The following is a 26,270-nucleotide window of genomic DNA, read 5'->3' on the forward strand; positions in this document are numbered from 1 at the left end:
GCCAAATGAACAAATACTGTTCATTTGGTCATTTTTGTACAGATTAGATTGCCTAAGTCCAGATTTGGTCAATTTGTTCACTAGGTTTTGGTCACTTTTTGGGCATGATTCCTAAATGAAAAATGTTCCATTTTGTGTCTATTTTCATTCCCAATTGGTCTCACACCAATTGGTCTTGTAAATTTTCAGTTTTGGTCCCTAAAAGGGACCTTGGTCCTGCTGCCTGCATCATGACCCTAAGCAATCCGAATTTGCATTTGGTTCCAACACTTCTAACATACTCCAATAGGTCACAAATGACCATTTTTCAGCTCAAACTAGGTCAAACACATCATTTAACAATTTCTCACATTTTTTTCTTTCAAAACCCTAGGTGCCAAAACCCTAGTTCATGCCATTGATTAATTCCTAATCAAATCATTACACTAATCACATATTCAACATTACCCAAGCTCCAAATCATATTATAGCTTCATCAAACACTCCAATTCCCATCAACCCTAGGCTGGTCGAAATTCATGTATAGTCCACATACAATTATGTTTGTTTCATTTTATATTAATTTCTAAGTTCATTCAATCATAAACACTAGAATTAAACTAAAAATACAAAGTTTAGCTTACTAACCTTTCTTAGAACTTCAAATCCTTCAATTCTCTATCTTTTGGCCTTTCTTTCCTCTTTCAATCTTCTTCTTAAGTTGAGGTAACAAACTTTGATGAGGTGTTTATGGAAAATATTAGGGTTAAGTGAGGGAATTCAAGCTTGAGTGCAAGCTTCAATAGAGTTTTGGTGAGAGAGAGGGAGAGAGAGGTGAGGGACGGCAAGGATGAAGATGAGTATTTTCTTTTTCTTTTTTTTCTTTTCTTTTTCTTTTATTAGTTTATCCCTTAGGAAGACCAAAATTTAAATAAAATAAATTTTAATTATAATAATTATTGCATCATGCATGAGGTCATGCATAATGTCATCACTTTTTACTTTTCCTTTTTCTTTTTTTTTTTTATTTTTCTATTAGTTCTTTAATTTAATTCCCGATTCTGAAATTTTCTTTTCTTCGATTTTATTTGATAGTTAGGTCAGGAGTCAGCTCTTGGGGTCAATTGACCAAATTGCCCATCGTCGATTCGACCCGGTTTATAAATAATTGAATATTTCTTTCGAATCCTTGACCTAATTATTTGACCGGCTTAACAATTATCTTTCGTGATTTTCTCCTTTCCTCTATGTTCGCAATAGTCCTAAGGACTGCGGCGTCACATTTTATGGTTCGAAATTCGAGTTTAAATCAACCTCGCAATCCTTCCCGAAAAGGTCACCCATCGCTGTGACTCTCGGCTCATTTAACTTCTTATGTTCTGTTTTTCTTATTTATACTTAACTAATTGACAATTACTAATTATTTGTGTTCAGGGCTTTTCTAGTTGTCTTAAGTGTGGTTCTAATCTCCTTAATTATCCGGACCGACACCGGTCATCGGAATAGTGAAATATACCAAGCTATGCAAATAGGGGTATTATAAATAGAACAGATCGTTTGCTTATAATACTAATATGAAAAGATCCATGAATAACACAGTCAAATAACTTAGACTAACTTGTCCTTCTACAGTTATGACCCCTGCCTCCAGTATTACCTCTTTCGCCACGATCATCGCCACCACTACTTCTAACATCTGTGTCTTTAGTAGGTGTATTTCGCCGATTTACTTCTCTGTGTGACCTCAACCTATTTATATAAGGCCGATCTCTACTTCGAGTAACTTGTGGATCACGAACATTTGGTTCATTTCCTTCACTTTCAACACCGCCAATTTGCTTTGCACTGTCTGAGACATTTGTGTTACCAGTATGACCACCTTTATGATCATCTACAATATCAAAGTTCAACAATTCTTGCTTTAATGTGAGCAATCATTGTTTCACTAATCGGAATTTGTGCTCATTATCAAATGACAAATCCACAACTTCCACAAATGATTTTTCAACCTCCTTGTACAGCTTGTACTCATTCGTCATTTGTGGATAAATTCCATCAAATAAAATCTTGGTATGAGGCCTTAACACATCTTTCTGCCACCTTCTACTCAAATACCTTTTGTGTTCTTGTTCAATGTTTCACGTCCATCACTTTGAATATGTGGTAATAAAGGATCTCTTTTGATTCAAATTTTCTGCAAATACAGCTCAAGTACTGGCCATTTGACCTAAACTCCACAGTGTACATAAGTTCCTTAACGTACCAATGATTGATTAATGATTTCTCCCTCACCATAAAGACCTCAACCCCAAGAGGAGGATCAATAACATTGTCATCTGCATTAGGAGGAAGCACATGGTAATACATAATGCATTGAATTTCATCTTGAACTTGCTTGAACATTGAGTTTGTAAAGCATCTTTGGAATTGTTTCTCAAATCTAAAATGCGACTTGCATTTAATAACAGTATATCTTGACTTGTGCTCTGCCTGTAGTTCCTTTTCATTCTTATCTCGCATTGCAATTTCGTATTGCTCAACAAATTGTTTTAGCGTGCTTCTCGAATTGACAAAACCATCGAAGTAAGCATGCATACTTTCGCTTCTCTGTGTGGAAAGCATACCGGCCCAAAACCACTTATTTAGAAACATAGGCACCCATTGCTCTCGATAATATTACAACTTTGCAAGCTAATCATTGGTTTCCAATCCATACTTTGTCTTAAGATTTGTCCAGTTACTTTCGAACATCTCAATACTCAAACTATCGTAAATCACAGCCTTGAATTCTTGAACTGCATTGCCAAAATCAGCAACATTTTGAAACTTTTCTGGAACCTTGCATAAAATATGCCATAAACAGAACCTCCCAAACGAAAAGCCAAATATAATTAAAATTGTGACAAACAAAATCACGCACACACACATTAAAATAGCATATCGGATATCATGAATTTGTTAACATAATTTTATACATTAAATTCTCCAGTCCATCCACTTGAACTTCATATTCAAGTCCATGTCATATTCATCATTCGAACATACCTGTGCCTAGTGTTCGGCATTACTTCCCTAATTGCTCTCCTTATGGCTTCACATTGATCAGTTAGGATAGCAGTGGGATGAATGCCTCCCATTGCTTCAAGCCATGCATTAAATAACCACCTGAAGGTTTCTGCATCCTCATGTGCTACTAAGGCACATCCAAGTAGAATGGATTGGTCATGATGGTTAACACCAACAATAGTAGCAAAAGGCATCTTATAACGATTAACTAGATATGTAGTGTCAAAACTGACTACATAGTGAAACTCCTCGTACACAGCCCTGCCACGCGAATGAACCCAAAATACATCAGACAGCCTATTTTCATTGTCCACTCTTATTGTATAAAAAAAATTTCCATCCTTCTTTTGCATAGTAACGAACAAACTTCGAATTGCCTCGACATCACCATCTTCTAAATGTGACCTCCTGTTACTCTCTATAAAATTTTTGATATCTTTGGGGATGCAGCTCAAATTCTCAGGTCCACCTGCTTGGACTTCTAACAACCTAATGCTTTTGCAAGGCCTTATACCTCAAATATCATTAGCCTCCAATACCCTTTTCATATTAGGAGTAATTTTCCTATGACCTGCCATAAACCTAGATGTTGAAGGATCCAATTCATGGTTGTGTTCTGAAATAATCTTTGTGACCTCCCACAACCCATTATCTCTCAAAACCGCATTCACCCATACAGGACAATTAATCCTCTTAGTAAATTTCTCAGCGTCGGGTCTTCTTCCCTTGTCGCAATAGATTGTTTGATATCTATACATCTCTCCTTTTCCTTTCGAAGCACATCTCTTAGCAACACTAAATCCTTTTAACCTCGTGTGTTCTTTGTAAAACTCATATAACCTATCCACAGAATCAAACCACATGCCCTTTTTTGGACCTTCCTCAATTGAAAGTATGAAGGACTCATTACTGTGGTTAATTTGTGCATTTGAAAATGCATTACTTGATGGGTTCATCTCTACATCTGCAAAACTTTCCCCATCTTCATCAAAAATGTTGTCATCCTCACTACACCCAAACACATCTTGAATTATCATCCTACGATTAACCCTATTAATGTCTGCCATATTCATGTCTTCCATTTTCAGCAGTCTGACTTCACACTTATGAGGCAATGATATGTTATTTTTCAAGTGAATACAATCAGTTTACATGTTTAAGCAAAAGAAACTTATTGTTTTGTTGATCATAATTCATTTTAATTGCAAGCTTCCCTCCAATTTTTTTGATTACATAATCGGTTTAATGAACCATTTCTCTAGGATTACTAAAACTCATTAATGATATTCATTCACGATACAAGAGTAGTAATTCTCGATGCAAGACTGGTTAGTGCCAAACTCATCTTCATTTCCCTCTCAATGCATGGCCAACCACTATTATGATTCCCTCCCATATTTTCCCCCCGAAACCATATGAGGTTAGTTTGGTCATTCAAGCTTCAAAATCCAGCTAGAAGGTCATTCTATCCAGATAGAATCGATCCAACAACCATTTTTAATAAAATAATATCTCTATCTATTTTAAAATGTGATGGATTGAAAGGATATTTTTTTAGACTAAACTAAATTTTAAAGATATTTTAATTTATTTTTTTAAAATAAAGTGATGAAAGTGTTAATAATAAAAAAATTTAATGATAAATAAATAATTTACTCAATAGTCATTGATGATGATGATGAAGAGATTGAAGAAAAGTTCAATAGGAATTTTGTTGTGGTGCATGAGGTTGGCGAAAACATATGACACTAATGACTTTCTACCAACTTCAACTCCCATTGCTTGAATTCATCACCACTTCCCATTTTCAATTTTTTTAAAAAATTTTATCTGCCTTAATCCCAATCCCAAGTGTTCAATTTAAAATTAAGGGTCAAATTAATTTGGTTCTGTTGGCTAACTCTCTATGGTAAGAAGACAAAGTTTTAAGAAAATTCAATGGATTGTTTGTTCATATTGGAATTAAGAAAATATAAATTAGCTTTGGAAAAATGGATATGAATTGAATGCATATGGTCGTTAGTGGAAGAGAAATGAATTTTTGATGCAACTACAGTACATTTAACTTATTTAATACTGTGGACATTGACTTGAATTTTCATGTGGGTTGAATCTTGTTGATTTGGTTTTCTCACGCATCCCTATTCATATTTATTTTCAAAAATAATTATCATTAGGAACGAGTCAAACTCATAACTATGCTAATTTATTTTATTTTTTTGGGAATTCAAGGTCTCAACCATCCAAATTTATAGCTATAATGTCTACTTCCAAATTTATTGAGTGCTAAATAGAATTGATAAATTGACTCAATTAAAAAAAATTATTGCATTTTAATTTATATAAAATTTAAATTAATCTAAATTTAAATAATTTATAAAATTAAGATCAATTAAGCATACATCTAAAATTTATATAACTCAACTCCAAATTAACTCATTCAAATTAATACGATTAATTATCATTAAATTTGAATAAAATCGAACCGATATGAAATTGAAAGCGCAACTAATCATAACCAATAAACCAGGACTCGCCGTTTCGACCTGAATTGCTGGCCATGTCTAACTCAATCGCATATTGGTTGAGTGAAAATAATGGGAGCACAATTTTCATTGTCGAGCATAGTTCACTAGCCAATCAATCAACTGCAAATCGTAAAGCATTTTATTTCTTGAAATTGAAAAGATAAAAGCATAATGACATTTAGAGAACAATCCAATGTTGAAATCTGCAGCTATCACTACAAAATATGTGTTAGTGTTGGTGAAATTCAACAGCCAAATAATACATTTTACAGCAACAAGATGGAAATCAGGCGATGTTGAAATATCTCCCGAGACTAAAATCATGGCATTTCTGATTCACATTTTCCTATTCCAGCCCCTTCAACCATGAAAAACATGAGAACAATTTCTGTTTTCAGGCTGGACAATGTTAGATCATCACACAGTTACTTCATAAACAAACCAACTGAACAAGTTTTACCCTATTGCCTCCAACTGTGACTTGGATCATTCAACTCTGCCACCATTGTTGAGCACTTCGCTTTTCCCTCACTCATTCTATGTGAGGGTGTGTTAATATCTAAATGTCTTGTCTCATCAGTGTGGATCAGTTTCCAGCAGCAGTGTCATTTCTGAACTGTTCTACCTGCGGAGGAAGGAGAAGTGCCAGCCTGGTTTTGTATCTTGCAATTCGCTTCAACCTTCCTTCCCTTAAACTACAAAGCAAACACAAATATTGTTTCACTTGTGTTATAATTACACAGCCAAAACCTTGCTTCATGCTTACTGGGAAATCCGAGTCATATTGAAATAATGAAGCATTGAGATGCCATTCAAGATTTAAATAACACTTCTGAGTAGATTTTAGATAAATCACAAATGCACCAATAGGTGAAGAAAGAAGCTTACCGTGCCCGAACCTTTTTAGCGCGCTTAATATGTCTCTTTAAGAGATCTTGTGCAGATAAATGATCAACAGACTGCTCATCCTAAAAGCAGAAATAGGCAAAAAGAAAGGACATTAAATCAAAATTTTCTGTGTAGAATGTAAAAGAGACATCAAAATAATCTTATGTGGAAACTCCTACAAAACCACCTGGTGTAGACTATTAATATGCTAGACAAATGAAATCTCTCAAGAGGACTAACTCAATAAAATGCAAGCAGAAATTAAATAATTCATACAGGGGGCAAGACAATTTGATCTGACAGACCTATAAATATGACAATAGATTCATAACTAAGCAAAAGAGAATAAATAATCACAAGTACCAACCTTCTCATCATCTTCTACTTCTTCTCCTTCCTTCTTTGGCGAATGAGTGCCTAAAACATGCATAGGTAAAGGTCTTGGAAGAGACTTTACAACATCCCCATAGTGTGGCTGCCCAGTACATTAAAAATCAAGGAATGAGAAGGGTACAATGAACAATGCTTCATAGGATCTCTCTGTCTTATGTATTCTACATACTTCAATAGCATTGCCATTACTATATTCTTAATCACTAAAAAAATATATAAAATTGCAAGCATAATATCCAGTTTAAATGGTTAGCTTTGCTAACAAGAAGGCAGTAATAGGTAATGTCCCACAAAGTTAATTTTATGACTAGCACACGAGTGAAACAATGACACTTCAGTTTTATGATGGCCATCCATGTAACTAACTTCCCAATAATCACGACCAGATAAAAGTAAAAGCGAACCCTAGTACAACAAGGTGTTTCTCTAGTCAATATCAAACATCAATCCTATCCAAAGACTTAAAAGCTACAACTACGTGGGGAGAAAGGGGCTTTGGACTCAGTTATTTCAACATGGGCATTCTAATAAACACCACAAATATGCAACCATTTCGGTGGTATCTCTATTACAATAAGTGCATGAAATGTCTATAAATATTTAATCAAAAGCAGCAGACTTAAAATACATGCAAAAGGCAGTTTCAACCAAAGATAACTCGAACCTGACTTTCCTCATGAAATCCATTTCTCAACCATGATCGACAAAGTGCATAAATAGAAGCCTCATCTGATATTTTTACCTACAAACATAAAAAACAGGTGATTAACATTGAAAATGATGTCATAACCATATGTCATAGTTTTGCACTAAGCATATTCCCAATATAATCCACAGTATCTAAAATGATTTTATAGAAGCACACAGCAGCAAATAACTCTCTGGAAAAGATGGCAAAACATAGCTAAGAAGACCCTTGTAGATTGAGGGATATTAATACAACCTCCTAACATCCAGGGCCAAACACCTAGAGCGAAAACACTTATGAGAGGCCGAACATTAGTTGAGGAGGCTCTAATACCATCTTAAGAAAATGGGCAAGGCCAAACTCACCCCAAAAGCTAGCTAGGGGGAGAAGTACTCAAGGCTATATGAGGGGCACATTACCCCTATCCCAAACTAATGTGGGATATTAACAGATTCCCCCTCCTCTCTCTCTCTCTCTCTCTCTCTCTCTCTCTCTCTCTCCCCTAAAATATGTATATGTGCAGTCACACTCGCAGGAAGTGGGGACTCCTAGAACACCACAAATTGAGTTTGACAAGAATAAGACACACTACCACATCCTCGAAAGTTACAGCACCAGAAAAAAGAAAGTCAGACTCAAAGTTATCACACACTAAAGGGGACTTTAATTTTTTTTTTTCTTTGTAAAAACAAATTAAACAACGTAGAATTCTAGAACCCCAACAACTACTTGTTCAATGATCAAACACACGGAACACTCCATGACCAATTAACCATTAAAGAAACATCCTCATCAAGGGGAGAAAAGAAGGGGGAAGGGGAAGGAGAAGCGGAAGAGGAAGAGAGAGAGAGGGGTGGGGGGGACGTGGTGGGGAATAAGAGGAAGAACAATGGCATAAAGAAGCCTTGAATGCTATCTTCCTCCAATTCTAATTGCACAGGCAACAGATGATCTTTTAAAATTTCTAGCGTAATGCATAAGTGTAAGGTTTTAGATCCCATGGTTAAGGACTTAGGAACCAGCCATTTATGTCTCAAAAAGAAAAGGCCTACTAAACCTATGTAACATTGATAAACCTAAATAATAGCCTGAATTGTGTGCTAGTGTGATCTGTACATTGCTTCTACAACCGAAAAACATATGGAAAATTAAACATCAATAAGATTTTTTGGAGACAGAATAACCTCTCAAACCAAGTGTAAATAGTTTTCAATAAGTTTATCTGTTTATTCCTACTTATATAGTAACTTGTTCATGATAATTTTGTATACAAGTTCCCGAAAAGGAGGGAGGTGGTTCTTACTTTTCGATCCCTAATCACAGTAAGAGTATCATCTCTGCTTCTGTCCCTGTATGAGCAAAGCAAAAGAAGCAGAACTATTGTTGAATGCCCATACGTACTTCTAAAGTGGGGCCAAAAGCAACAAAAAATAATAGGACAATATAAATACAAAAGTTACCTTAAACTTTTATAGACATTAGAATCAGAAACTGGTGATGGAGATGAAGCAGCCTACACAGAAATAAGCAAAAATTTAATGCATGCAATAAAAGAAATTAGGAGAACACCAGCAGCATGCAATAAAAGAAATTATGAGAACACCAGCAGAAGGCATATTTAGGCAAATGGAAAAAAAAAATGAAGTTGCAAGCAAAATATCAAATGCAACAATCTGATGTTATAGGCTTCAGCACATGAACCATGATGTTTCAATCAGGATCATTCACTGAAGTGTAACATGCTCCACAATATTCAGTTACTCACACAGATACATTGAACTCGTAAAATTATTCAACTAGTAGTGTTAGAAACCATCATTGCAAAAACAGTTCAAACATGTTTAAGTTGAATAAGTTGAGAATATTGAATGTAAGCCAAAATAGTGCTTAAACAGGTCTGGAAAGCAAAAAAAATATAGGATGCAATGAAATGATAATGGTAAAAGAGAAGTAAAGAAGATCTTAAATAATTTTGTACTTAGCAAATACTTTATTTGTACTTAGCAAATACTTTATCTTTCCTCTCTAATGATCTTTAAAACAGTGCACAAATTCATAGCAACGCCCCATCTTGTGGAAGAGGAAGTTTTTAGGATTCTTGATTGTGTTTGATTGGAAGAAAGGTTAGCTACAAACACAACAAAGTATTACGTGCTTTAGAACTAACCCTGGACAGTTCATTAATACTTCTATTTCGTTTTGAACTTGGTATGAGTATAGAGTACAGGTATGTGTTCAGAGATCGAACTCCCATACTTTTCAAAATTTTGAAAGATTTTTTTTACTAGTTTGAATTTCCAGCATATCATAAGAATCCTTTAAATATTTTAGTATTTAATAAGTTAAACAACGTCATCATTCTTTATCACTGTATCCTAATCCTCAAAAACCATTCAATTCGATTTAAATGAATTTGAATATAATATCTTGCAAAAAGAAATCTTGATTCCACATAGCACTGCTATAGCATTATTTACTGGCTAATTGTTATCAAGGGAGAACTTCCTCACACGTATTCCACAATTACCTGAAAGATGAAGCTCAATCTTATATGTTTTCTTAATCATAAAATATTAGATTATAAAAAATTATTTCAATTCAAACAAAATATTAGAATATGAAAAAAAGTTATTTAATTCAAGCTCCATTCCGATCGCCAAACATGCTTTACCTTCAAAATATCAAACCAGACACCTATTAAATTCTGTAAAGATCAAAACCAGCCCTCGTCAAACAATCAAAAAATATTGATTAAACTACAATTCACACTCCGAAAACCTAATATAAGAAATTCCATAAAAAAAAAGAGAAAAAGGTATTCAATTCAGCAATCAATTATACCTGCTACAATATCAAACAAGTAAGTACTATCCGAACAAACACAGTTCAAAAAAAAAAAATTAAAATAACAACCATTGAGTTTAAAAACTTTCTTATAAGAAAAGAAAAAGAAAACGAAAACGAAAACAAAACCAAAAACAAACCTTGAGTTGCCCAGCAACCGGAATTCCCTTAATCGGAGCCAATCCGACACCAACGGAACCACTTAAATAATGCTGCTGCTGCTGCTGATGTTGCAAGTGAGTTGGGTGCTGTCTAATCATGTGCACGGGATGATGAAAAGAAGGATGAGGATGTTGCGCCAATCCAGAATCCAAATGAGGATGAGACCGTGGAGAACCGGTGCCAGCTCCCGAAGCAGACGCGGAACCAGACCCAATTGGAGTTCTATAAGCAACTCCAACAGCACGTGGTTGGTACGCGCCAGGGGTAAGGTTTTGGTTATTAGCCAGGGTAACGGTCTGATCTAGAGGGCGGATAGGCCTGGGGATGAAACCGCGGCCAGAGGAAGCAACTGGGTAGAGAATCCCCTGTTGTTGCTGAGACGATGAAATTGGATTTGAAATTTGGGTTTTTGCTTGGGTTTGGGTTTGGGGTCTAATTTGAATGTTTTGAGATGCGTAGTAGTGGTAAAGTGGGAATGGAGAAGCGTGGGGAGTTTGAGGCCTTGAGGGGGACTTAACGGTTGCAGCAGCAGTAGTAGTGGTGGTGGTGGAGGCGAAGGGACGTGTAGTGGTGGTGGCGGCGGAGGCTGTGGAGGATGGAAGATTAGAAGTGGTGGCCATGGGGTAGGGCGGTGGCGGGGAATTTGGAGGGTTTTTGTGAGTTTGTTTTGAAATTGAAACCAACGATGCGATTTGCTACTTTTGCTTTTTATTGGAAAGTTTGAATCATCTTTCGTCCCACAAAACACGCGTCGAGCGTGTCTTATTTTTATTATTTTATTAAATTTAAAATTTTATTTAAGTAAATTTAAATATTTTTATAAAATTATTAATATTTTAAAATATATTAATATATTTTTTTATATAAAATTTAAATTAAGATATCAAAATTAAATGGATTTAAACAGTAATATATGATAATATTATTGAAATTATTAATTAAATTAATAAATTAAAATTTAAATTAATTTAAATATATTATTGAATCAAATAAAAAAAAATTAAATGTGATTTTTTTAATAAATTAATGTGATCTAATTAATTAACACGAGTAAATTTTTTATGTTAACAAATTCACTAAATTTTAACTGAATGTCACATCAAAATTTTTAAATTTTTAATAAATTTAATTAGTTTAATAATTATTTATATATATCAAAACTTAATTCATCTATTAGGTAAGCCTTTGAACTGTGTTTAATACTATAAATTATAAATAGTTTAAAATAAATTTTAAGTAGATTTCAGATGAATTTTAAATATTTAAATTATTAATTAAATTTAAGTATAATAAATTATGTGAATATTTTATTTATTACTATTTATAAATTTTTTATTTATTTTTTTAATTAAAAAAATATATACTTAACATCTATAAATTTTTCTTTTCTTTCTCTTTGAATTAAAAAAAAAATGGTACTTTATAATTTAATTATCAAAGTAGGTTTAATATTTATATTTTTAAGAAAAAAAAGTTTTGAGGTATGTTTATGTTAATATAACATTTACAACACATACACATATATATATTGAAAGCTAAAGATTAAAAACATTTAACTTGAAATTGACACTTGAATTTGCCTTTAATTAAAATTTGACATAATTAAAAATAATAAATTTATTTAAAATTTTTACTTTAATTTAGTTTTACATGATGTTTAGCTTTAAATATATAATTATTTAAATTTAAAATATAAAATAAAATAAAAAGCAAATATATTCAGTTAATGTACAGAAATTATAAAATTTAAAATATAATAATTTTATTTTTTATATAAATATATATATATATATTCATTATTAATTAATATATGAAATAATTAAAAAAATAATTTTATTTAAAAATATAAAATAAATTTCGATTTGAAATTTTATTTTAACTTATCTTTTATTAATTATAAATTTAATTATTAATATTAAATAGTGTTTAACTTAATATTTTTATTTTTATATGAGCTTGAATTTTCATTTTCATTTTAAATTGTATTTTTTAATTATTAATATTAAATAATAAATAAAATTTGACATTTCTACCCATTATTAATTAACATTTGATCAAATTAAAAAAATTAAGAATTATATTTAAAAATATAAAACATCATAATTCTATTATAATCTATCTTTTAAGAATTTTTTTTACATAAATTTCTATATATTTATTTTACTTCGATATGCAATTTCGATTTAAATCAAATACTATTAAATTAATAAATATTGATATAAAAGTTATTATAATAATCAAAACTTTTTATTATTATATTGAAAATAAATAATAAGATGATATTTCTGTTAACAGAAATACATCTCAAAAATTATTATTTAAAAGAAACTGTGAATTAAATTAATACATATTAATAAATTAAAATTAAAATTATATAATTTTATTATTAATGAATTAAATATATTATCTAAAATTTTTCCAAAAAAAAGAGCATATTATCTAAAACAAAGAATTAAGTAAATTTATTAAATTATTCAGTATTACAGTCAACACACCATAGGCCAACTTGGAAGAGAATCAGGTTCCCTGCTTCCTTCCACCAGACTCATCGAGAAGAAGAGGAGGAACTGGTATCTTTTGCTTCTATTTTGGGGCAATTCTCATCTCTCTCTCTCTCTCTCTCTCTCTGGTTATCACGCAACCATGATCTTCGTTGATGGGGTTCCATTTTCTACCATTTCCTCTCAGGTACTCACTCCACTTTTTCAGATTATTCGTTTTTAATACTTGAGTGTTTTTTTCACATACCCGTCTGCTTCGACTTAGTATATTGATCCTCTTATCATTGATTTTGTTTTAAAGCTATCTGCTTGGTTGCCTAGATAATGAAACACGATATTCGTACTACATCTCTCTGAGCTTAAGCAGTTATCTAATTGTTTTGGTTGCTGAGAAGACGTGGGAAATTAACCTCTAAAACAAAGACATGGTTATAATATTGATATTGAAAAGAGTTTTTGACTTGAATCTACCTGAACTCACTGCAAAATGATAATTCTTGATGGAAAATCGGGTATTTAATGATTTGCATCCAAAGTTTATGGATATTTTTGGTGGGTGCCTTCTATTTTACCTGTTATGATTTGGAGTTTTATTGGTGGTGTACCAAGAAAGACACCCAAAAAAAAAAATAAATTAATAAGGATATTAATACTAACCTTATAAATTTTGTGAACCTAGGATCTAACTGGGATTCTTAGTCTGCTCTGCATATTTATACCCATTGTGCTTCAGGGCTTGTTCTATGTCTAGATTTTTGTTTTAATAATCTCTGTTCCAACAGTCAAATCATCTTGTTTCAGCAACTTTTCCAAATCCTTTTTTGGTTTTCGTTTGCCCCTTAATACAGCCAATGGCTAAGAAACCTGGAAATTGTATTTGTCATCAGGAAAGTGATACCTTGGCAGCTTTGATGGAACATCCTGTGCTGGTTTCTGCCTCACATGCATTGAAGGCAAAGCAGGAGAGGAAGTTCTCTGTCTCTGAGGAGTCAGGCTCACAAAGATCAACACAGAGTCGATATGTTTACATCTTCCAAAGAGAATACGCAACTGTCGACCCTGCACTTGTGGATGTATGCTTTTTTTTTTTTTCATGCATTATTCATTTCTTTAGGAAAATGTTTATGAAAGTCAAGACCTTTGAGGTTTGTGCTATATCAGTAATGTATATCTTTTTCTATTTTTCATATTTTATCTTAGGGTATCACTTCAGCTTAATTTGTTTTTTATTTTCCACTGTCTCATTTTGTTTTCATTAGTAAAAATTGGATCCCTTTCATAAGTGTCAGTATGATTTTATCTGGTATTACAAACACTCAGACCTATAAAATGGTTCTCATACTTGATGGACACTTCTCTTAGTTAATATGTAGTCAGGAACGTGACAGAGCAGAACTCTTTTTTTATTATTTTTATTTTTATATATTTTTTTTGGGAAGGGGGGGGGGGGGGGGGTGTTGTGGGGAGGGGGCAGGCATATGTAGTTGTTGATGAAGCATAAGTAGTTGCCTTTGGAAAAGTCAGTCCTTGATGACTTTGCATGTGTAAAAGCAGTTCATCATAGTATCTTAGTATTCTTATGTGCAAGAGCGTGACTTTAGTTATTAACCATCTTTGGTTCTTTTCTAATCATGTTGCTATAAAATCAAAAGAAAAATATCATATTACCAAATCCTTTAGACATCTGAGTTTTGGACCTTCTCTGTTTTCTTGTTTGTAAATTAAGGTCCCAGATGCTTGATACATCATGCATATGAAATTATACCCAGAAGTTGTGTGAATTCAGCTGCATATAGTGATAATTTATCATTGTAGTCTCTTGTGATTAAGTTAATTGGTATTCTTTGATATTTTAAATGTCCAAACCTACATAGAAATAGATATTTTCACTTCCATTTCTTATTCTTGTTCTTTGTAATGCGCGAATAGTTTGTTGGCACTGATGAAGCAACTACTTGTGTGGGCCTTGTTATTCGCAACCAGAAAAATGGAATGTAAGGAATCGATTTCATTAGAGATTGGCTACAATATGGAATTTGAAAATTCATCATTGAAGTTACAATTTTTTACTTTGCATTTCTGATTCCTTCATTTACTTGCAGGGTATCTGTTGCCCATATGGATTCTCCAAAAATTGTTGATATGGGCTTTGACCAGATGTTGTCACTTCTTGTTGATCAAAATGTTGACATTGACTTGGATGTATTCTTCTATGCTTATTTTCCTCCAACACTATTGTTGCATTATTGGTGATTTCTCTTAATGTAGTTCAACTATTTTTGCATTAAGTGAGCCCTTTGCATAATTGTAAAATGCAGGTGCACATGATTGGTGGTTTTGAAGATGTTACCCTCAAAGTCTGGTCCAAGAACTCCTACTTTGGGCTCGTTTGGCATTGTTGTTGAGAAAATCATTTTTTTAAATATACTAGTTAGAGAGTGTTAAAAAATAATTAAAAATTAAATTTGATCAGTTTTAGTCATAAGAACACTAAAATAACAAAACAGTTTTTTTCCAAACTGCTTTTCTCAACAGCATCTAAAATTGTGCTTTTATTCAGAAAAGCAGTTTCAGGCTCTGGAACTCAATGCCAAACAGGGCTTTTCTTTTTTGATATTACAGATACGTAGTTTCATCTTCAGAAGTGGAGTGATTAAAGCAAATGTTAACTTTATTTGCATTGCAGCATGCTAATGGCACCACTTGGTCTGAAAGCCATGCGAAATCAGATGGTTATTCTTTTCCATTATGCAAAAAAATGATTGAAACTATGGAGAAGAGACGAGAAAAGTTTCACATTCAAACTCTCTTTGTCCTTGGGCATAACACCAAGAGAGATTCTCAAGGGAATGCATACCCAATCTTCAATGGCTTCTTGGTAGTTTCAAGTATTAATTCCTTCTTTTTATTGTTTGCATTGAAATGAATAAATAATGAACTAGTTGTTTACATTTGATTAAACACTATGGAAAGTTCACTTCTATGTGTTGAAAGGTATATCATTCGTGGAGCAAAGTATCTACCTGTGAAATGAGGAGCCTAGGAAATTTCTTTTATTAACATTTCTTAGATTAGATCTACCTGTCCTGTCTACTCATCTAGCCTTATTTTATATAGAAGCGATGCTAAAGAAACTGTAAATTCATGACCAGAGCATGGCGATGGAAGGGCCAAGTCATATACAGACAAATATATTATTATTTAATGGTAAACTTGTAGCAGTGCTGGATCTGAAGTCTAGGCAGACAATACCAAAGTGGCAAGAAGAGTGGCTAAGAGTAAAGTTCAATAAATGAGAGAATGCAATTATGAAATGCTGTTAAAATGTAAGCTATATTAAATTCATCAAAAATAATTCAACCATTTGTTAGTATCAAAGTATTAATTTCCTTTGCAGTTGAATTTCCCAAAGGATTCTAACTTGCCCTTATTTCTGTTGGTGGAAATTGTTCTTTATGGACCAATAAGTACTCAATATTGCTTGCCAATAATTTAAATGTGTGGTACTTATGTTTTTAGGACAAGGTATATTGAGTAGCATTTCATTTAGTTGTTAAAACTTTTACAAAGATTTGGTTTCAATGATGTAGACTCTGATTTCTTTTTCCACCTTGTCAGGTTGAAACATCCACTGGATCTCTCACTCCAGCCAGTTTTGAGAGAGCTACAAGATGTCCAGATGAAATTGTCAGAAGAATTCGAGTGAGTGCAGCATATGAAGATCCGACTTGGAATGGCAAGTTGCTGGAGACATATGATACTCTAGCTGATCGATTTGTGATTGCTTCATGTTGTTGGTATTGTTGCTTAATTTGCATAAATCCCTGCCTTTGAAATTTTTCAAAAGCTGTTGCCTTGATGATGAATATTATAGAGGTCTACACATGCTGGTCACTATCATAGTATACATTCCACAAATTCTGTCGTCTTCTTACCTCTGTCTAAAGTAATTACCAAACCTTTATTCATTGAAAATATGTTGGTGTTATTTATTATTTTACTGATGCAGGACCTCAAATCAACGATACATTGCTTTGAGACTGGAACAACTTTCTGATGCAGATATCCTACTTAACTGTTCCACTTCACCATCTGCAGAGGGTCCAGATTTTGTGGATAATGAAAGAAGGTGAATACTGTTCAAAAGAAGGCCATTTCACTGTCTGCTTTTAGCTGTGGGACATAAGCAATAATTTGAGTTCCATTCATTTCATAATCACTGGACTTGAGAATTTCTGGGAGTAGAAACAGGGATGTGGTTTCTGCATTTTGAGCCAAGAATGTGGTTTTTCGAGCTTGCTTTGTTAAATCAATCAATTTTAATGCTGTGTTGTCTGCTTTGCTTGTTTCTGATCAGAAAGGGTCTTAGTGTTTTGAGCTCTAACAGATCATTATCAGCTTGGTTTGTTTTAGGACCATAATTCACTAAAAATGATAATTGCAGAGAGTTAAATATTTCCTTTCTTTCCAGGCAATGGGAGTACATAATTAAACATCCAGACTGGCAATATACTTTTCCTCTGAGGCAGCCACGCATTTTTAAGAGGACTGCTGATGGAGGCTGGAAGAGTTGCTTACCAACATCAGAGGATTCCTCACAAGAACCTCAGGCTGAAACTTCATTGCAGATGACCTAAATTTCATGGAAGAATATGCTTCTTCTCTCCACCAAGTGAGTGTTGATGATCATGGTAAATGTAAAATCTTCATTTATTTGAAACTATACTTTATTAGGCCATGGCAACTCATTTGCAATTCTTGTGATAACCATATCTCCATAACTGGATTATTGATTGCAAAACAATTATGCAATTGATAGAGACTAGGTTCATGTGAGAATTTCTCGCATTTGCGTATGTGAACATGTTTTGTCCTTAATTTGAGAGGGAAGTTGGATGTGAGGGATCAACCATTGCCACGTTGCCTTCAAAAGTTATCCCACAAGTCAATAGAGGCTTTCCTTAACTTCAGCCAAATGTGGTAGCTGACAAATTTAACACTGAAAGCTCAGTACCAACTAAACCCAACTATGTACCTACTCCAAATTTAGCCGCCCATCTTTAACTCTGGTGTAGGGTTTCCATTCTAGCAAGTACCATTTCCATCAAATTCCCCAATGACCAGAGGCCGCTCTTTAAATCAAAACTTCCCTTCTCAATCTTAGGCTTCCTTCACCGATCTGGATTCATAACCGGAGAAAAGAAAACAGGTCGGTTTTTCAAGCTCTCAAATTGTCCCTACGGCTCCTGTAACCATTTGACCTTCGGAGTCAGGGCTGCAGTTGCTTGTTTTGGCTCTTCACTCACCACTCCGGTGCCTGTTGGCTGTACCTACCTTCCTCCACTGTAGAACTGAACTGGCTGACTTCCCTATTAGGTCCAAACAATAATATTTCTCCAACCCTTAAGACTCAGCTTCAAGACTCCAGGAGAGGATCAAGAAAGTTATATTACCAGTTCTAAGGTGGTGCAGACGATGTTTTCAGGCTTGGACGTGAATGCAAGAAAGGCAGCGCTGGTGAGGAAGCTGGCGGTGGTAAGGTTCTTGTGTACCATGATTTTTCAAAGACAGATGAGATGGCTGAGATTACTTCTTGGATATGGCTGTGTTGAAATATAGACTTCATTGCTATACCTCTTACATAAACTCTATCCATTTATTTAATTATTTATTTTTATATTTTAACGTAAGGGAGGGGAGATGTTAGGGTTTGTAGTTTTAGATAATATATTTTTTAAATATATATTTTATAATTATTCGAGATGAAATAGTTAATTGTTAGTTATTATTGTTATACAAAAATACAAATTACAATGGCAAGTGCTGAATTACAGAATAAAGAAAGTTGAGATTTTTAGTTATTATTATTTTATCCATTTTTATCTGTCACTCTTAGAAGTGATTTTATTCATAGTTATTAATTATTTTGAGAATATTAAGGGAGATATTATTTTTGTTTTAATTTTGTCCATATTTTTATTGAATGTAATAATTATTTTTATAATTCTATAAAATATATTTTATAACCTTCCCTCCTCTTAATTAGAAAGATAAGTAATAATTTAATTAAAATAAAAAATATTTTATTATAATTTAAATGATTTTATCATTTTCATTATCATCATTCAAAAATTGAATGGAAGTAGTAATTTTTAAATTAGTTAGGCCATTGATTGTTCCTTAAATCAAGGGGTCACTAAAGTGCCCATATCTCTATCAACCCCTTTTCAAAGGTGGGTGACTGCACCAGTGGTGAATGCTATTGGCATTTGAATGAATTATTAATTTAAATAAATTATTTTTAATTTAAAATTTTTAATTTAAATTTAATTTATTCTACTCATAATAATTAAATCATAATAAATTAAGAAATAAAAAAATAAAAAAATCTTATGATTTAAATTTTTATCAATGTAATACTTTATTTTTTTCTATTATTAAATTTAACTTAAATAATTAATTATCATTAAATAATATTATTGTGATAAATATATAGCGTAGACATGACTGATGCATAAGCTGTCATGTACCCATTATATAAACATCACATGGATACTATATAAATATTATGCTATTGGCGTCACATACCCATTTAGATCGTATTTATTAATAAAATAAAATAAAAAGTATAAATTAAGAAAAATTAAATTACAATATTTCATGTGTCTTAAGCACGAAAATACAAGATATTTATTTATATTTTTCCCAAATAATAAATGCCGTTTGATCGGAGCGCCCAACCTTTTGTTTCCTACGCGAAAACCCAAAAATAGTGAGAACGGAGAGGATTTTGAAACATATTATCCCAAATACGTACTGTTTTCCTAATACAATTAATCACTTTTTTTTACGCTTTTATGATAGGAAAAAGCTTATTATGTTTGCCGACAAAGCTTAACTTGTGCCTATTATTCCCTTTTGTGCTTTTATTTTAGGTTTAATATTTAAAAAATAATTAAAATTTTATGTATTTTTTTAATTATAGATGTTTTTTAGAGAGACAATGAGCAGAGAGTTGTATATATATTATTGGATAACAATGAGTGAGAGAGAGTGTAACACTTCAAAATTTTAAATTTTATTATTTTATGAGTATTATTGATATTTTAATTTTATTTAAATTTTAAGAAATTATTTGAGATTTTTCGGATTTTAAAAATCGGGTTCGATTTTTCGAAAATATAAACTTTGATGATTTTTAAAAATTTATTTAAAGACCACGTGGCAAAACTAAAAATATATTTGGAGTCTACAAATTTTTTTGAGTTTTCTAGAATTTTTTTGAAATTTTTGGACCTCATTTTCGTTCCCAATGCAGAGTAAAAATTTAAAATTTTGTATCCTGAATCGAACCGACCGAATCAAACTGGACCGGATCGGACCGGTCGAATCGAAACGGCCTTTTCTTTTTCTTCCTTCTTCCTCCTCGCGCGTCCCGACCCCTCTCCCTTTCTCTCTCTTCTTCTCTCTCCTCCCTCCTCCCCTTGCCGCGCCGCCACCTCCCCTGCCACCCCAGCTCGCCGGCGCACCGCCTCACCCCTCCCCCACGGTATTGTCGCCTTGAACGCCAGCGACTCTGAAGCAATGCGTCTGACGCATGATTAAATCTTCCGGCCAAAATCCGGCCGATCCGGCCACCAATCGGACCGGATCTTGTGTCTAAACTCATCTACTCGTCGAGAGCTTTCCATAGACACTAAGAACACCGAAATCCATCGAGCAGTTTGTCCAATTTTTGCCCGGGAAGTTTTAGCCCATTTTGACTTTTGGGCTAGATTTCTCACAAACCGTAAACCCCACGAGAAAACCAAGAGTACCAGAGCGCTCCACTCGTCGAGAACTTCGTGGCGACATAAATTTCGAATTTTTCTAACACCATTTTTGGTGGGTCCCACGAAACTTCGCAGTGTTTTTTCAAGCATTAAATGAGCTTAGAAAATTCCGTAAAATTTATGTACTAACCCCCGTATTGTGGGCTTCGTGTAGGTATCCTCAATTCGCGGAAATTTGACAGTTGTCCGGGTCTGTGAATTTCCGGCCAGACAGACCCGTTACCGGAAAAGTCTCCAAACTGGATCGAGGTTTTGGCTACCCCACCATTGTCAGACGTCCCGAGCGCGTCCCCGGAGTCGGAATCGGCAAAGGTAAACCCGAACCTTGCTTTGTCGTAATTTTCTAGTGTTTAAATAGGATTAAAAATCCATAAAATATTCGTGGTAGCTCAGAAAATTATTATTCTTTTTGCAATAGCCTAGTAATATTGCTAAGGACCGTGGGGCAAAGTTTTAGAATTTTTAGAGCGTGTTTGGGCAGTTTTTGCAAAAATGATCAATTATAAGGACTAAATTGAAATTTACATATTGTGATTGATGATTGATTTGATGGGCCCAGGAGGGGCTGTGTGATGTGATTGAGTTGTGGATATATGGGTTGTGAATATAGAAGTGTATTTTGAGCCCTTTTGCAGGTTGGGTAAGTTCTAGGTATAGGGGAGACTCTGCCGGATTTTCGATATGACTTAGGACGTATTTGGTCTTTTCTTGATTTGTATTGAGTCATTTGTATTCAATAATTGTAATATAATTGTCAGGTGAGCCGGGACAGCCTTCTTCCTCCGCCCAGCCGCCACAATGACCGTTGTCAAGTCTGTGAGTAAAATATTAATTTTAATTGTAATTTCACTATTATTATATGTTCAAGCATGCCCATGCATCACTTATATGCATATATCTATGTAGATAAACTTTAGGCACGATTTATGTTGCATTCATAATTGTGAAAGTGCCATGTATGTTGTTGTGGTAATTTGGAGCAGTGTGCGTGCGTTGGCGTGCATGTGATGTGGTGTGGACTATGGATAGGACGGGTAGACACGGCTTGAGATCTTCGCTGGGACCCGATCCTTCGGGGTAGACACGGCTTGAGTTCTTCGCTGGGACCCCGATTTGGTTATTAAGTGGAAGTCCGAGCTGAGTTTTTTGCTGGCACAGTTGGAATTAAGAGAGCTGTATAGGGGATCAACTCCCATATATATTATGATTGATATTACCGGGTGCGTGAGTGCTCCAAATTACCTTTTTGATGTTATGATGTGAAATTATTGCTGGTGTTGCATTTCACTCTACAGGGTGCATTAGTTTTAGATAGTTATAGAGATTATGGTTAAAATTGATATTTTACTTTCTGAGTCGAACGCTCACTCCTGTTCAATATTTTTTTCAGGCTACAGGAAGATTTTATTGTGGTTAACCTGTTTTTCTCCTTCGCAGGTTGTTTATCAATATTTGTGTAATTTTATTTACTGCTAGAATTTTCGCATGTGTTAGAAATATTAATTGATTCAGGTCTGTAATATAAATTGTTATGTGGACCTGTAAAATTACTATATGCATGTTTGATGGACTGGATGAGGGAGCCGAGCTCCCATTTATCTTTATGTTGATATGAGTATGTGGAGGGTGAGCTGAGCTCCCCAATTGATGATATATTTTGTTTACAGGTCGGGTGAGTCAAAAACTCCCCGTTGAAAGGTCCACTTTATGGGGACTCGTCAGTTGATTTCTTGATATTGGGCCCAAATGGGCCTTAGAGTTGGGTTAGTGAATAGTTAGGCTTACTACGGGCCTCGGGGGCTTTAGGCTGGCCCAGGTCCTAGTGCCGGTCTGGCCCATAGGTTGGGTCGTGACAAATGTGGTATCAGAGCTTAGGCTCCAGATTCTTAGGGAATGTTCATCTAAAGTGTTGGGAAGAGTCTACTAGGAGTCACATGCGGAAAAATAGGGTCCACATTCGTCTTGCATTGTTATCTTTGCTTCTAGTTTCTGCTTTATATATTGTGTGTAAATATGAGTCTATAGAGCTGTGTAATGAGTAATTTTGAATTTTGTGGGCTAATGCTGCTGAATTTAAGGAAAATGCGTAGAAGCAGGAGAGCTGCCACTGCACCAGAACCAGATGTGCCTGACGAGGTGTCAGCACAAGATGAGGTGCCTGTCCCGAGGAGGCGGGGTAGGAGGCCTAGAGCTGCTCAAGTAGAAGAGCAGCTGCCAACAGTTCAGGATCAGTCTTTCATGGCACAGGGTCCCATGGACCCCATGGCAGCTACTCTAGCTGGGTTGCAGAGAACCATCGACATGATGGCGCAGTATATGGTCCACCCTCCACAGCAGCAGTAATCCACCGCACCAAGAGGGGAATCTTACAAATAGATCATAAATTTCAAGAAGTTGGTGCCTGGTACTTATGATGTGTCAGACGATGCATATCGGTTTTTGGATTCCTGCAGACAGGCAGGAACAGAATTGTAGTTGACTGATAGAAGACTTATGGAGTGTATGCAGCATGTCATGGGGCCTATGCCTAAACAATGGATGAATGACTACATATTACCTCGGATGGAGGGTTTATCGTGGACTCAGTTTGTGGAACTGTTCATCAATCGGTTTGTGCCAGAAAGCTTCAGGGATCAAAAGCAGTGGGCCTTTGAGGCCTTAAGACAAAATGGCAGGTCTGTAGATAAATATGCTACAGAATTTCTAGAATTGAGCAGGTATGCCCCTACAGCAGTATATACAGAAACTATGAAGGTGAAGAGATTCCTAAAGGGGCTGGACAGGAGGTATGCAAACCTGGCCATGATGTCTGATCAATCTTTTGATGTGGTAGTTGATCGAGCCAGACAGATAGAGATTAGCTATGCTGTGGATGACAGCGGAAGAGCAAAGAAAAACAGAGCAGAGGGTTCTTCAGGTGTTCCCCACATGGGTACTACGGATAGTGGTGGCCAAACTACCTACAGAGGAAGAAGCAGGAATAAGAGGAATGGTTTTAGACACAAATCCCGAGGGTTCAGACTAGGGTACGGATCGGCGGTGGTCACGATTCGAGTACATCGATTGGTGCAGTTGGGATCCTCCTTGGCACCTTGTGCACAGTGTGGAAGAGGACATTCAGGACCTTGTATGATGGGTTCAGGAGTATGCTTCAGGTGTGGCCAACTAGGTCACTTTGCTAGGGAATGCCCCATGTTCAGCGAGCCACAGATGGGGTCACAGGGTTCTGTTGCAAATGTTCCTCGTCAGTTGTATCCGGGTGCTTCCAGCATGGCAGGCAGTCAGTTGAGTGGCCAACAGGACCGAGGACAAGGGGGACGTGGATTTGGAGACAGATCAGGAGGTAGAAGTCAATATCAAGGTTCTGCCACTCAGGGTAGGGGTCAAGCTCGGGTTTTCACCCTGACCCACCAGGATGCTCAGGCTTCCAATGCAGTTGTGGCAGGTATTCTACTAGTCTGTTCCTATGAGGCTCGTGTTTTGATAGATTCGAGTGCTACGTACTCATTTGTCTCCCCTGTGTTTGCCATGAGATTGGGTAGAAACCCTACAACTTTAGAATGCCCTTTGTCGGTAGCTACCCGACTTAGTGACAACATAGATGTAGATATGGTTTTTCCGGGTAGCCCAGTAGTAGTGGATGGAAAGATTCTCCCAGCAGACTTGATTCCTCTACCAGTAATGGATTTCGATGTAATCTTGGGGATGGATTGGTTGGCAACTCATTATGCCACTTTAGACTGCAGGAATAAAAAGGTGTATTTCCACATACCCAGTGTGGAAGAGTTTAGCTTCGATGGTGACAGGAGCATGGCTCCATATAACTTGGTGTCAGCAATTAGTGCTAGAAAAATATTGGAAGTCCGAGCTGAGTTCTTCGCTGGCACAGTTGGAATTAAGAGAGCTGTATAGGGGATCAGCTCCCATATATATTATGATTGATATTACCGGGTGCGTGAGTACTCCAAATTACCTTTTTGATGTTATGATCTGAAATTATTGCTGGTGTTGCATTTCACTCTACAGGGTGCATTAGTTTTAGATAGTTATAGAGATTATGGTTAAAATTAATATTTTACTCTCTTAGTCGAACGCTCACTCCTGTTCAATATTTTTTTCAGACTACAGGAGGATTTTATTGTGGTTAACCTGCTTTTCTCCTTCGCAGGTTGTTTATCAATATTTATGTAATTTTATTTACTCCTAGTATTTCCGTATGTGTTAGAAATATTAATTGATTCGGATCTGTAATATAAATTGTTATGTGGACCTGTAAAATTACTATATGCATGTTTGATGGACTGGATGAGGGAGCCGAGCTCCCATTTATCTTTATGTTGATATGAGTATGTGGAGAGTGAGCTGAGCTCCCCAATTGATGATATATTTTGTTTACAAGTCGGGTGAGTCAAAAACTCTCCGTTGAAAGGTTCACTTTATGGCCGGACTCCGTCCGGTTAATTTCTTAATATTGGGCCCAAAATGGGCCTTAGAGTTGGGTTAGTGAATAGTTAGGCTTACTACGGGCCTCGGGGGCTTTAGGCTGGTCCAGGTCCTAGTGCCGGTTCGGCCTATAGGTTGGGTCGTGACAGAGAGAGAGAGAGAGAGATATATAAGTAATAAAATATTTATTTTTGACATAATTAAATCAAAATTAGTTAGCTAGTTATAAATGAAACAAATTTATATCATTGACTATAATTGCATAAATCAAAAAATTTTAAATTTTTTTAATTATTAAAGTTACGTCACGTCACGTCAATAACATATAAAGTAATAATATTATTGTAATATTAGCTACTATATTTGCAAAAACATAAATGTTACCTGTCACGATAGCAATAATATATAAGAACATAAACGTCACTGGTTACATCAGCAATAATATATCAAAAAAAAATATTTATATAACATCAAAGCGTTCTAAATTTTTAATTTTGATCGAATCATAATAAATACTTAATTTTTAAATTAGACAAAAATTAACAAAAAAAATTAACTATAACTATAAATATGCGTAAAATTTTATATATATTTTTTTATAACATTTGGCCTTATTTTTCAATCCAAGTAACTTAAGGAAATAAAAAATTGATAAATTACTATCATTTCCCCATAATTTGTAAAAATTAAATATTTATTTCTTAATTTAAAAAAGAAATAAATTAAAATATTTTTATATTTTATAAAATCAAAATTTTTATCCTTTTATTAAATTTTTGCACGAAATATTAATTAACTTATTCTAATTTTAATAAAAGTAACTAAAATTACATAAACTAAAAAATATAAATAATTAAGATTAAAATAAATTGACTAACTTTCTTTAAAAAAGACTAAAAAGTTTGATTTTATAAAATATAAATATATTTTAATTGAATTTTAAAAA

The 26,270-nt window shown here is 34.4% G+C and overlaps 3 protein-coding genes across 6 annotated transcripts; 1 reads left to right on the forward strand and 2 right to left on the reverse strand.

Annotated features, from left to right (window-relative positions):
- Window positions 1–2,670: 2,670 nt before the first annotated feature.
- On the reverse strand, window positions 2,671–4,127 carry LOC110669354 (protein FAR-RED IMPAIRED RESPONSE 1-like). The gene is made up of 3 exons (XM_058133263.1): window positions 3,628–4,127; window positions 3,025–3,534; window positions 2,671–2,845 (listed from the first exon to the last, which is right to left on the reverse strand). Exons 1-3 carry the CDS (start codon window positions 4,125–4,127, stop codon window positions 2,671–2,673), a joined length of 1,185 nt encoding a protein of 394 aa, XP_057989246.1.
- Window positions 4,128–5,689: 1,562 nt separating this feature from the next.
- Window positions 5,690–11,234, reverse strand: LOC110669359 (uncharacterized). Its single transcript, XM_021830997.2, has 7 exons — window positions 10,527–11,234; window positions 9,003–9,055; window positions 8,846–8,891; window positions 7,519–7,596; window positions 6,829–6,936; window positions 6,462–6,541; window positions 5,690–6,268 (listed from the first exon to the last, which is right to left on the reverse strand). The coding sequence occupies exons 1-7, from the start codon at window positions 11,166–11,168 to the stop codon at window positions 6,160–6,162; spliced, it is 1,116 nt and encodes a 371-aa protein (XP_021686689.1). The 5' UTR covers window positions 11,169–11,234; the 3' UTR covers window positions 5,690–6,159.
- A 1,786-nt stretch (window positions 11,235–13,020) lies between these two features.
- LOC110669329 (protein N-terminal asparagine amidohydrolase) lies at window positions 13,021–18,913 on the forward strand. 4 transcript variants are annotated; one of them, XM_021830949.2, is made up of 10 exons: window positions 13,023–13,236; window positions 13,937–14,122; window positions 14,979–15,043; window positions 15,152–15,251; window positions 15,368–15,406; window positions 15,736–15,927; window positions 16,668–16,846; window positions 17,059–17,178; window positions 17,521–17,721; window positions 18,535–18,913. In XM_021830949.2, the coding sequence occupies exons 1-9, from the start codon at window positions 13,192–13,194 to the stop codon at window positions 17,684–17,686; spliced, it is 1,092 nt and encodes a 363-aa protein (XP_021686641.1). In that variant the 5' UTR covers window positions 13,023–13,191; the 3' UTR covers window positions 17,687–17,721; window positions 18,535–18,913. The 4 variants fall into 4 exon arrangements, with proteins under 4 accessions (XP_021686643.1, XP_021686641.1, XP_021686640.1 ...); XM_021830951.2 differs by lacking the exon at window positions 18,535–18,913 and having other exon boundaries at window positions 13,021–13,236; window positions 17,059–17,199; window positions 17,521–17,659; XM_021830948.2 differs by having other exon boundaries at window positions 17,521–18,913.
- The last annotated feature ends 7,357 nt before the right edge of the window (window positions 18,914–26,270 follow it).

This window comes from Hevea brasiliensis, chromosome 14, assembly GCF_030052815.1.
Source record: "Hevea brasiliensis isolate MT/VB/25A 57/8 chromosome 14, ASM3005281v1, whole genome shotgun sequence".
NCBI classification, from domain to species: domain Eukaryota; kingdom Viridiplantae; phylum Streptophyta; class Magnoliopsida; order Malpighiales; family Euphorbiaceae; genus Hevea; species Hevea brasiliensis.

Excerpts from the sequence above, each read along its gene's own strand:
- LOC110669329 (XM_021830948.2), top strand. The coding sequence starts at position 13,192 with ATGATCTTCGTTGATGGGGTTCCATTTTCTACCATTTCCTCTCAG. Across the intron at positions 13,237-13,936 it reads TTTCTACCATTTCCTCTCAG|GAAAGTGATACCTTGGCAGC; the intron begins GTACTCACTCCA and ends ATTTGTCATCAG. Across the intron at positions 15,928-16,667 it reads CAATCTTCAATGGCTTCTTG|GTTGAAACATCCACTGGATC; the intron begins GTAGTTTCAAGT and ends CCACCTTGTCAG.
- LOC110669359 (XM_021830997.2), bottom strand. The coding sequence starts at position 11,168 with ATGGCCACCACTTCTAATCTTCCATCCTCCACAGCCTCCGCCGCCACC. Across the intron at positions 9,056-10,526 it reads CGGTTGCTGGGCAACTCAAG|GCTGCTTCATCTCCATCACC; the intron begins GTTTGTTTTTGG and ends ATTTCTGTGTAG. Across the intron at positions 8,892-9,002 it reads AATGTCTATAAAAGTTTAAG|GGACAGAAGCAGAGATGATA; the intron begins GTAACTTTTGTA and ends TTGCTCATACAG.
- LOC110669354 (XM_058133263.1), bottom strand. The coding sequence starts at position 4,127 with ATGGAAGACATGAATATGGCAGACATTAATAGGGTTAATCGTAGGATG. Across the intron at positions 3,535-3,627 it reads TTGGATCCTTCAACATCTAG|GTTGTTAGAAGTCCAAGCAG; the intron begins GTTTATGGCAGG and ends CAAAAGCATTAG. Across the intron at positions 2,846-3,024 it reads ATGCCGAACACTAGGCACAG|GTTCTGTTTATGGCATATTT; the intron begins GTATGTTCGAAT and ends TTCGTTTGGGAG.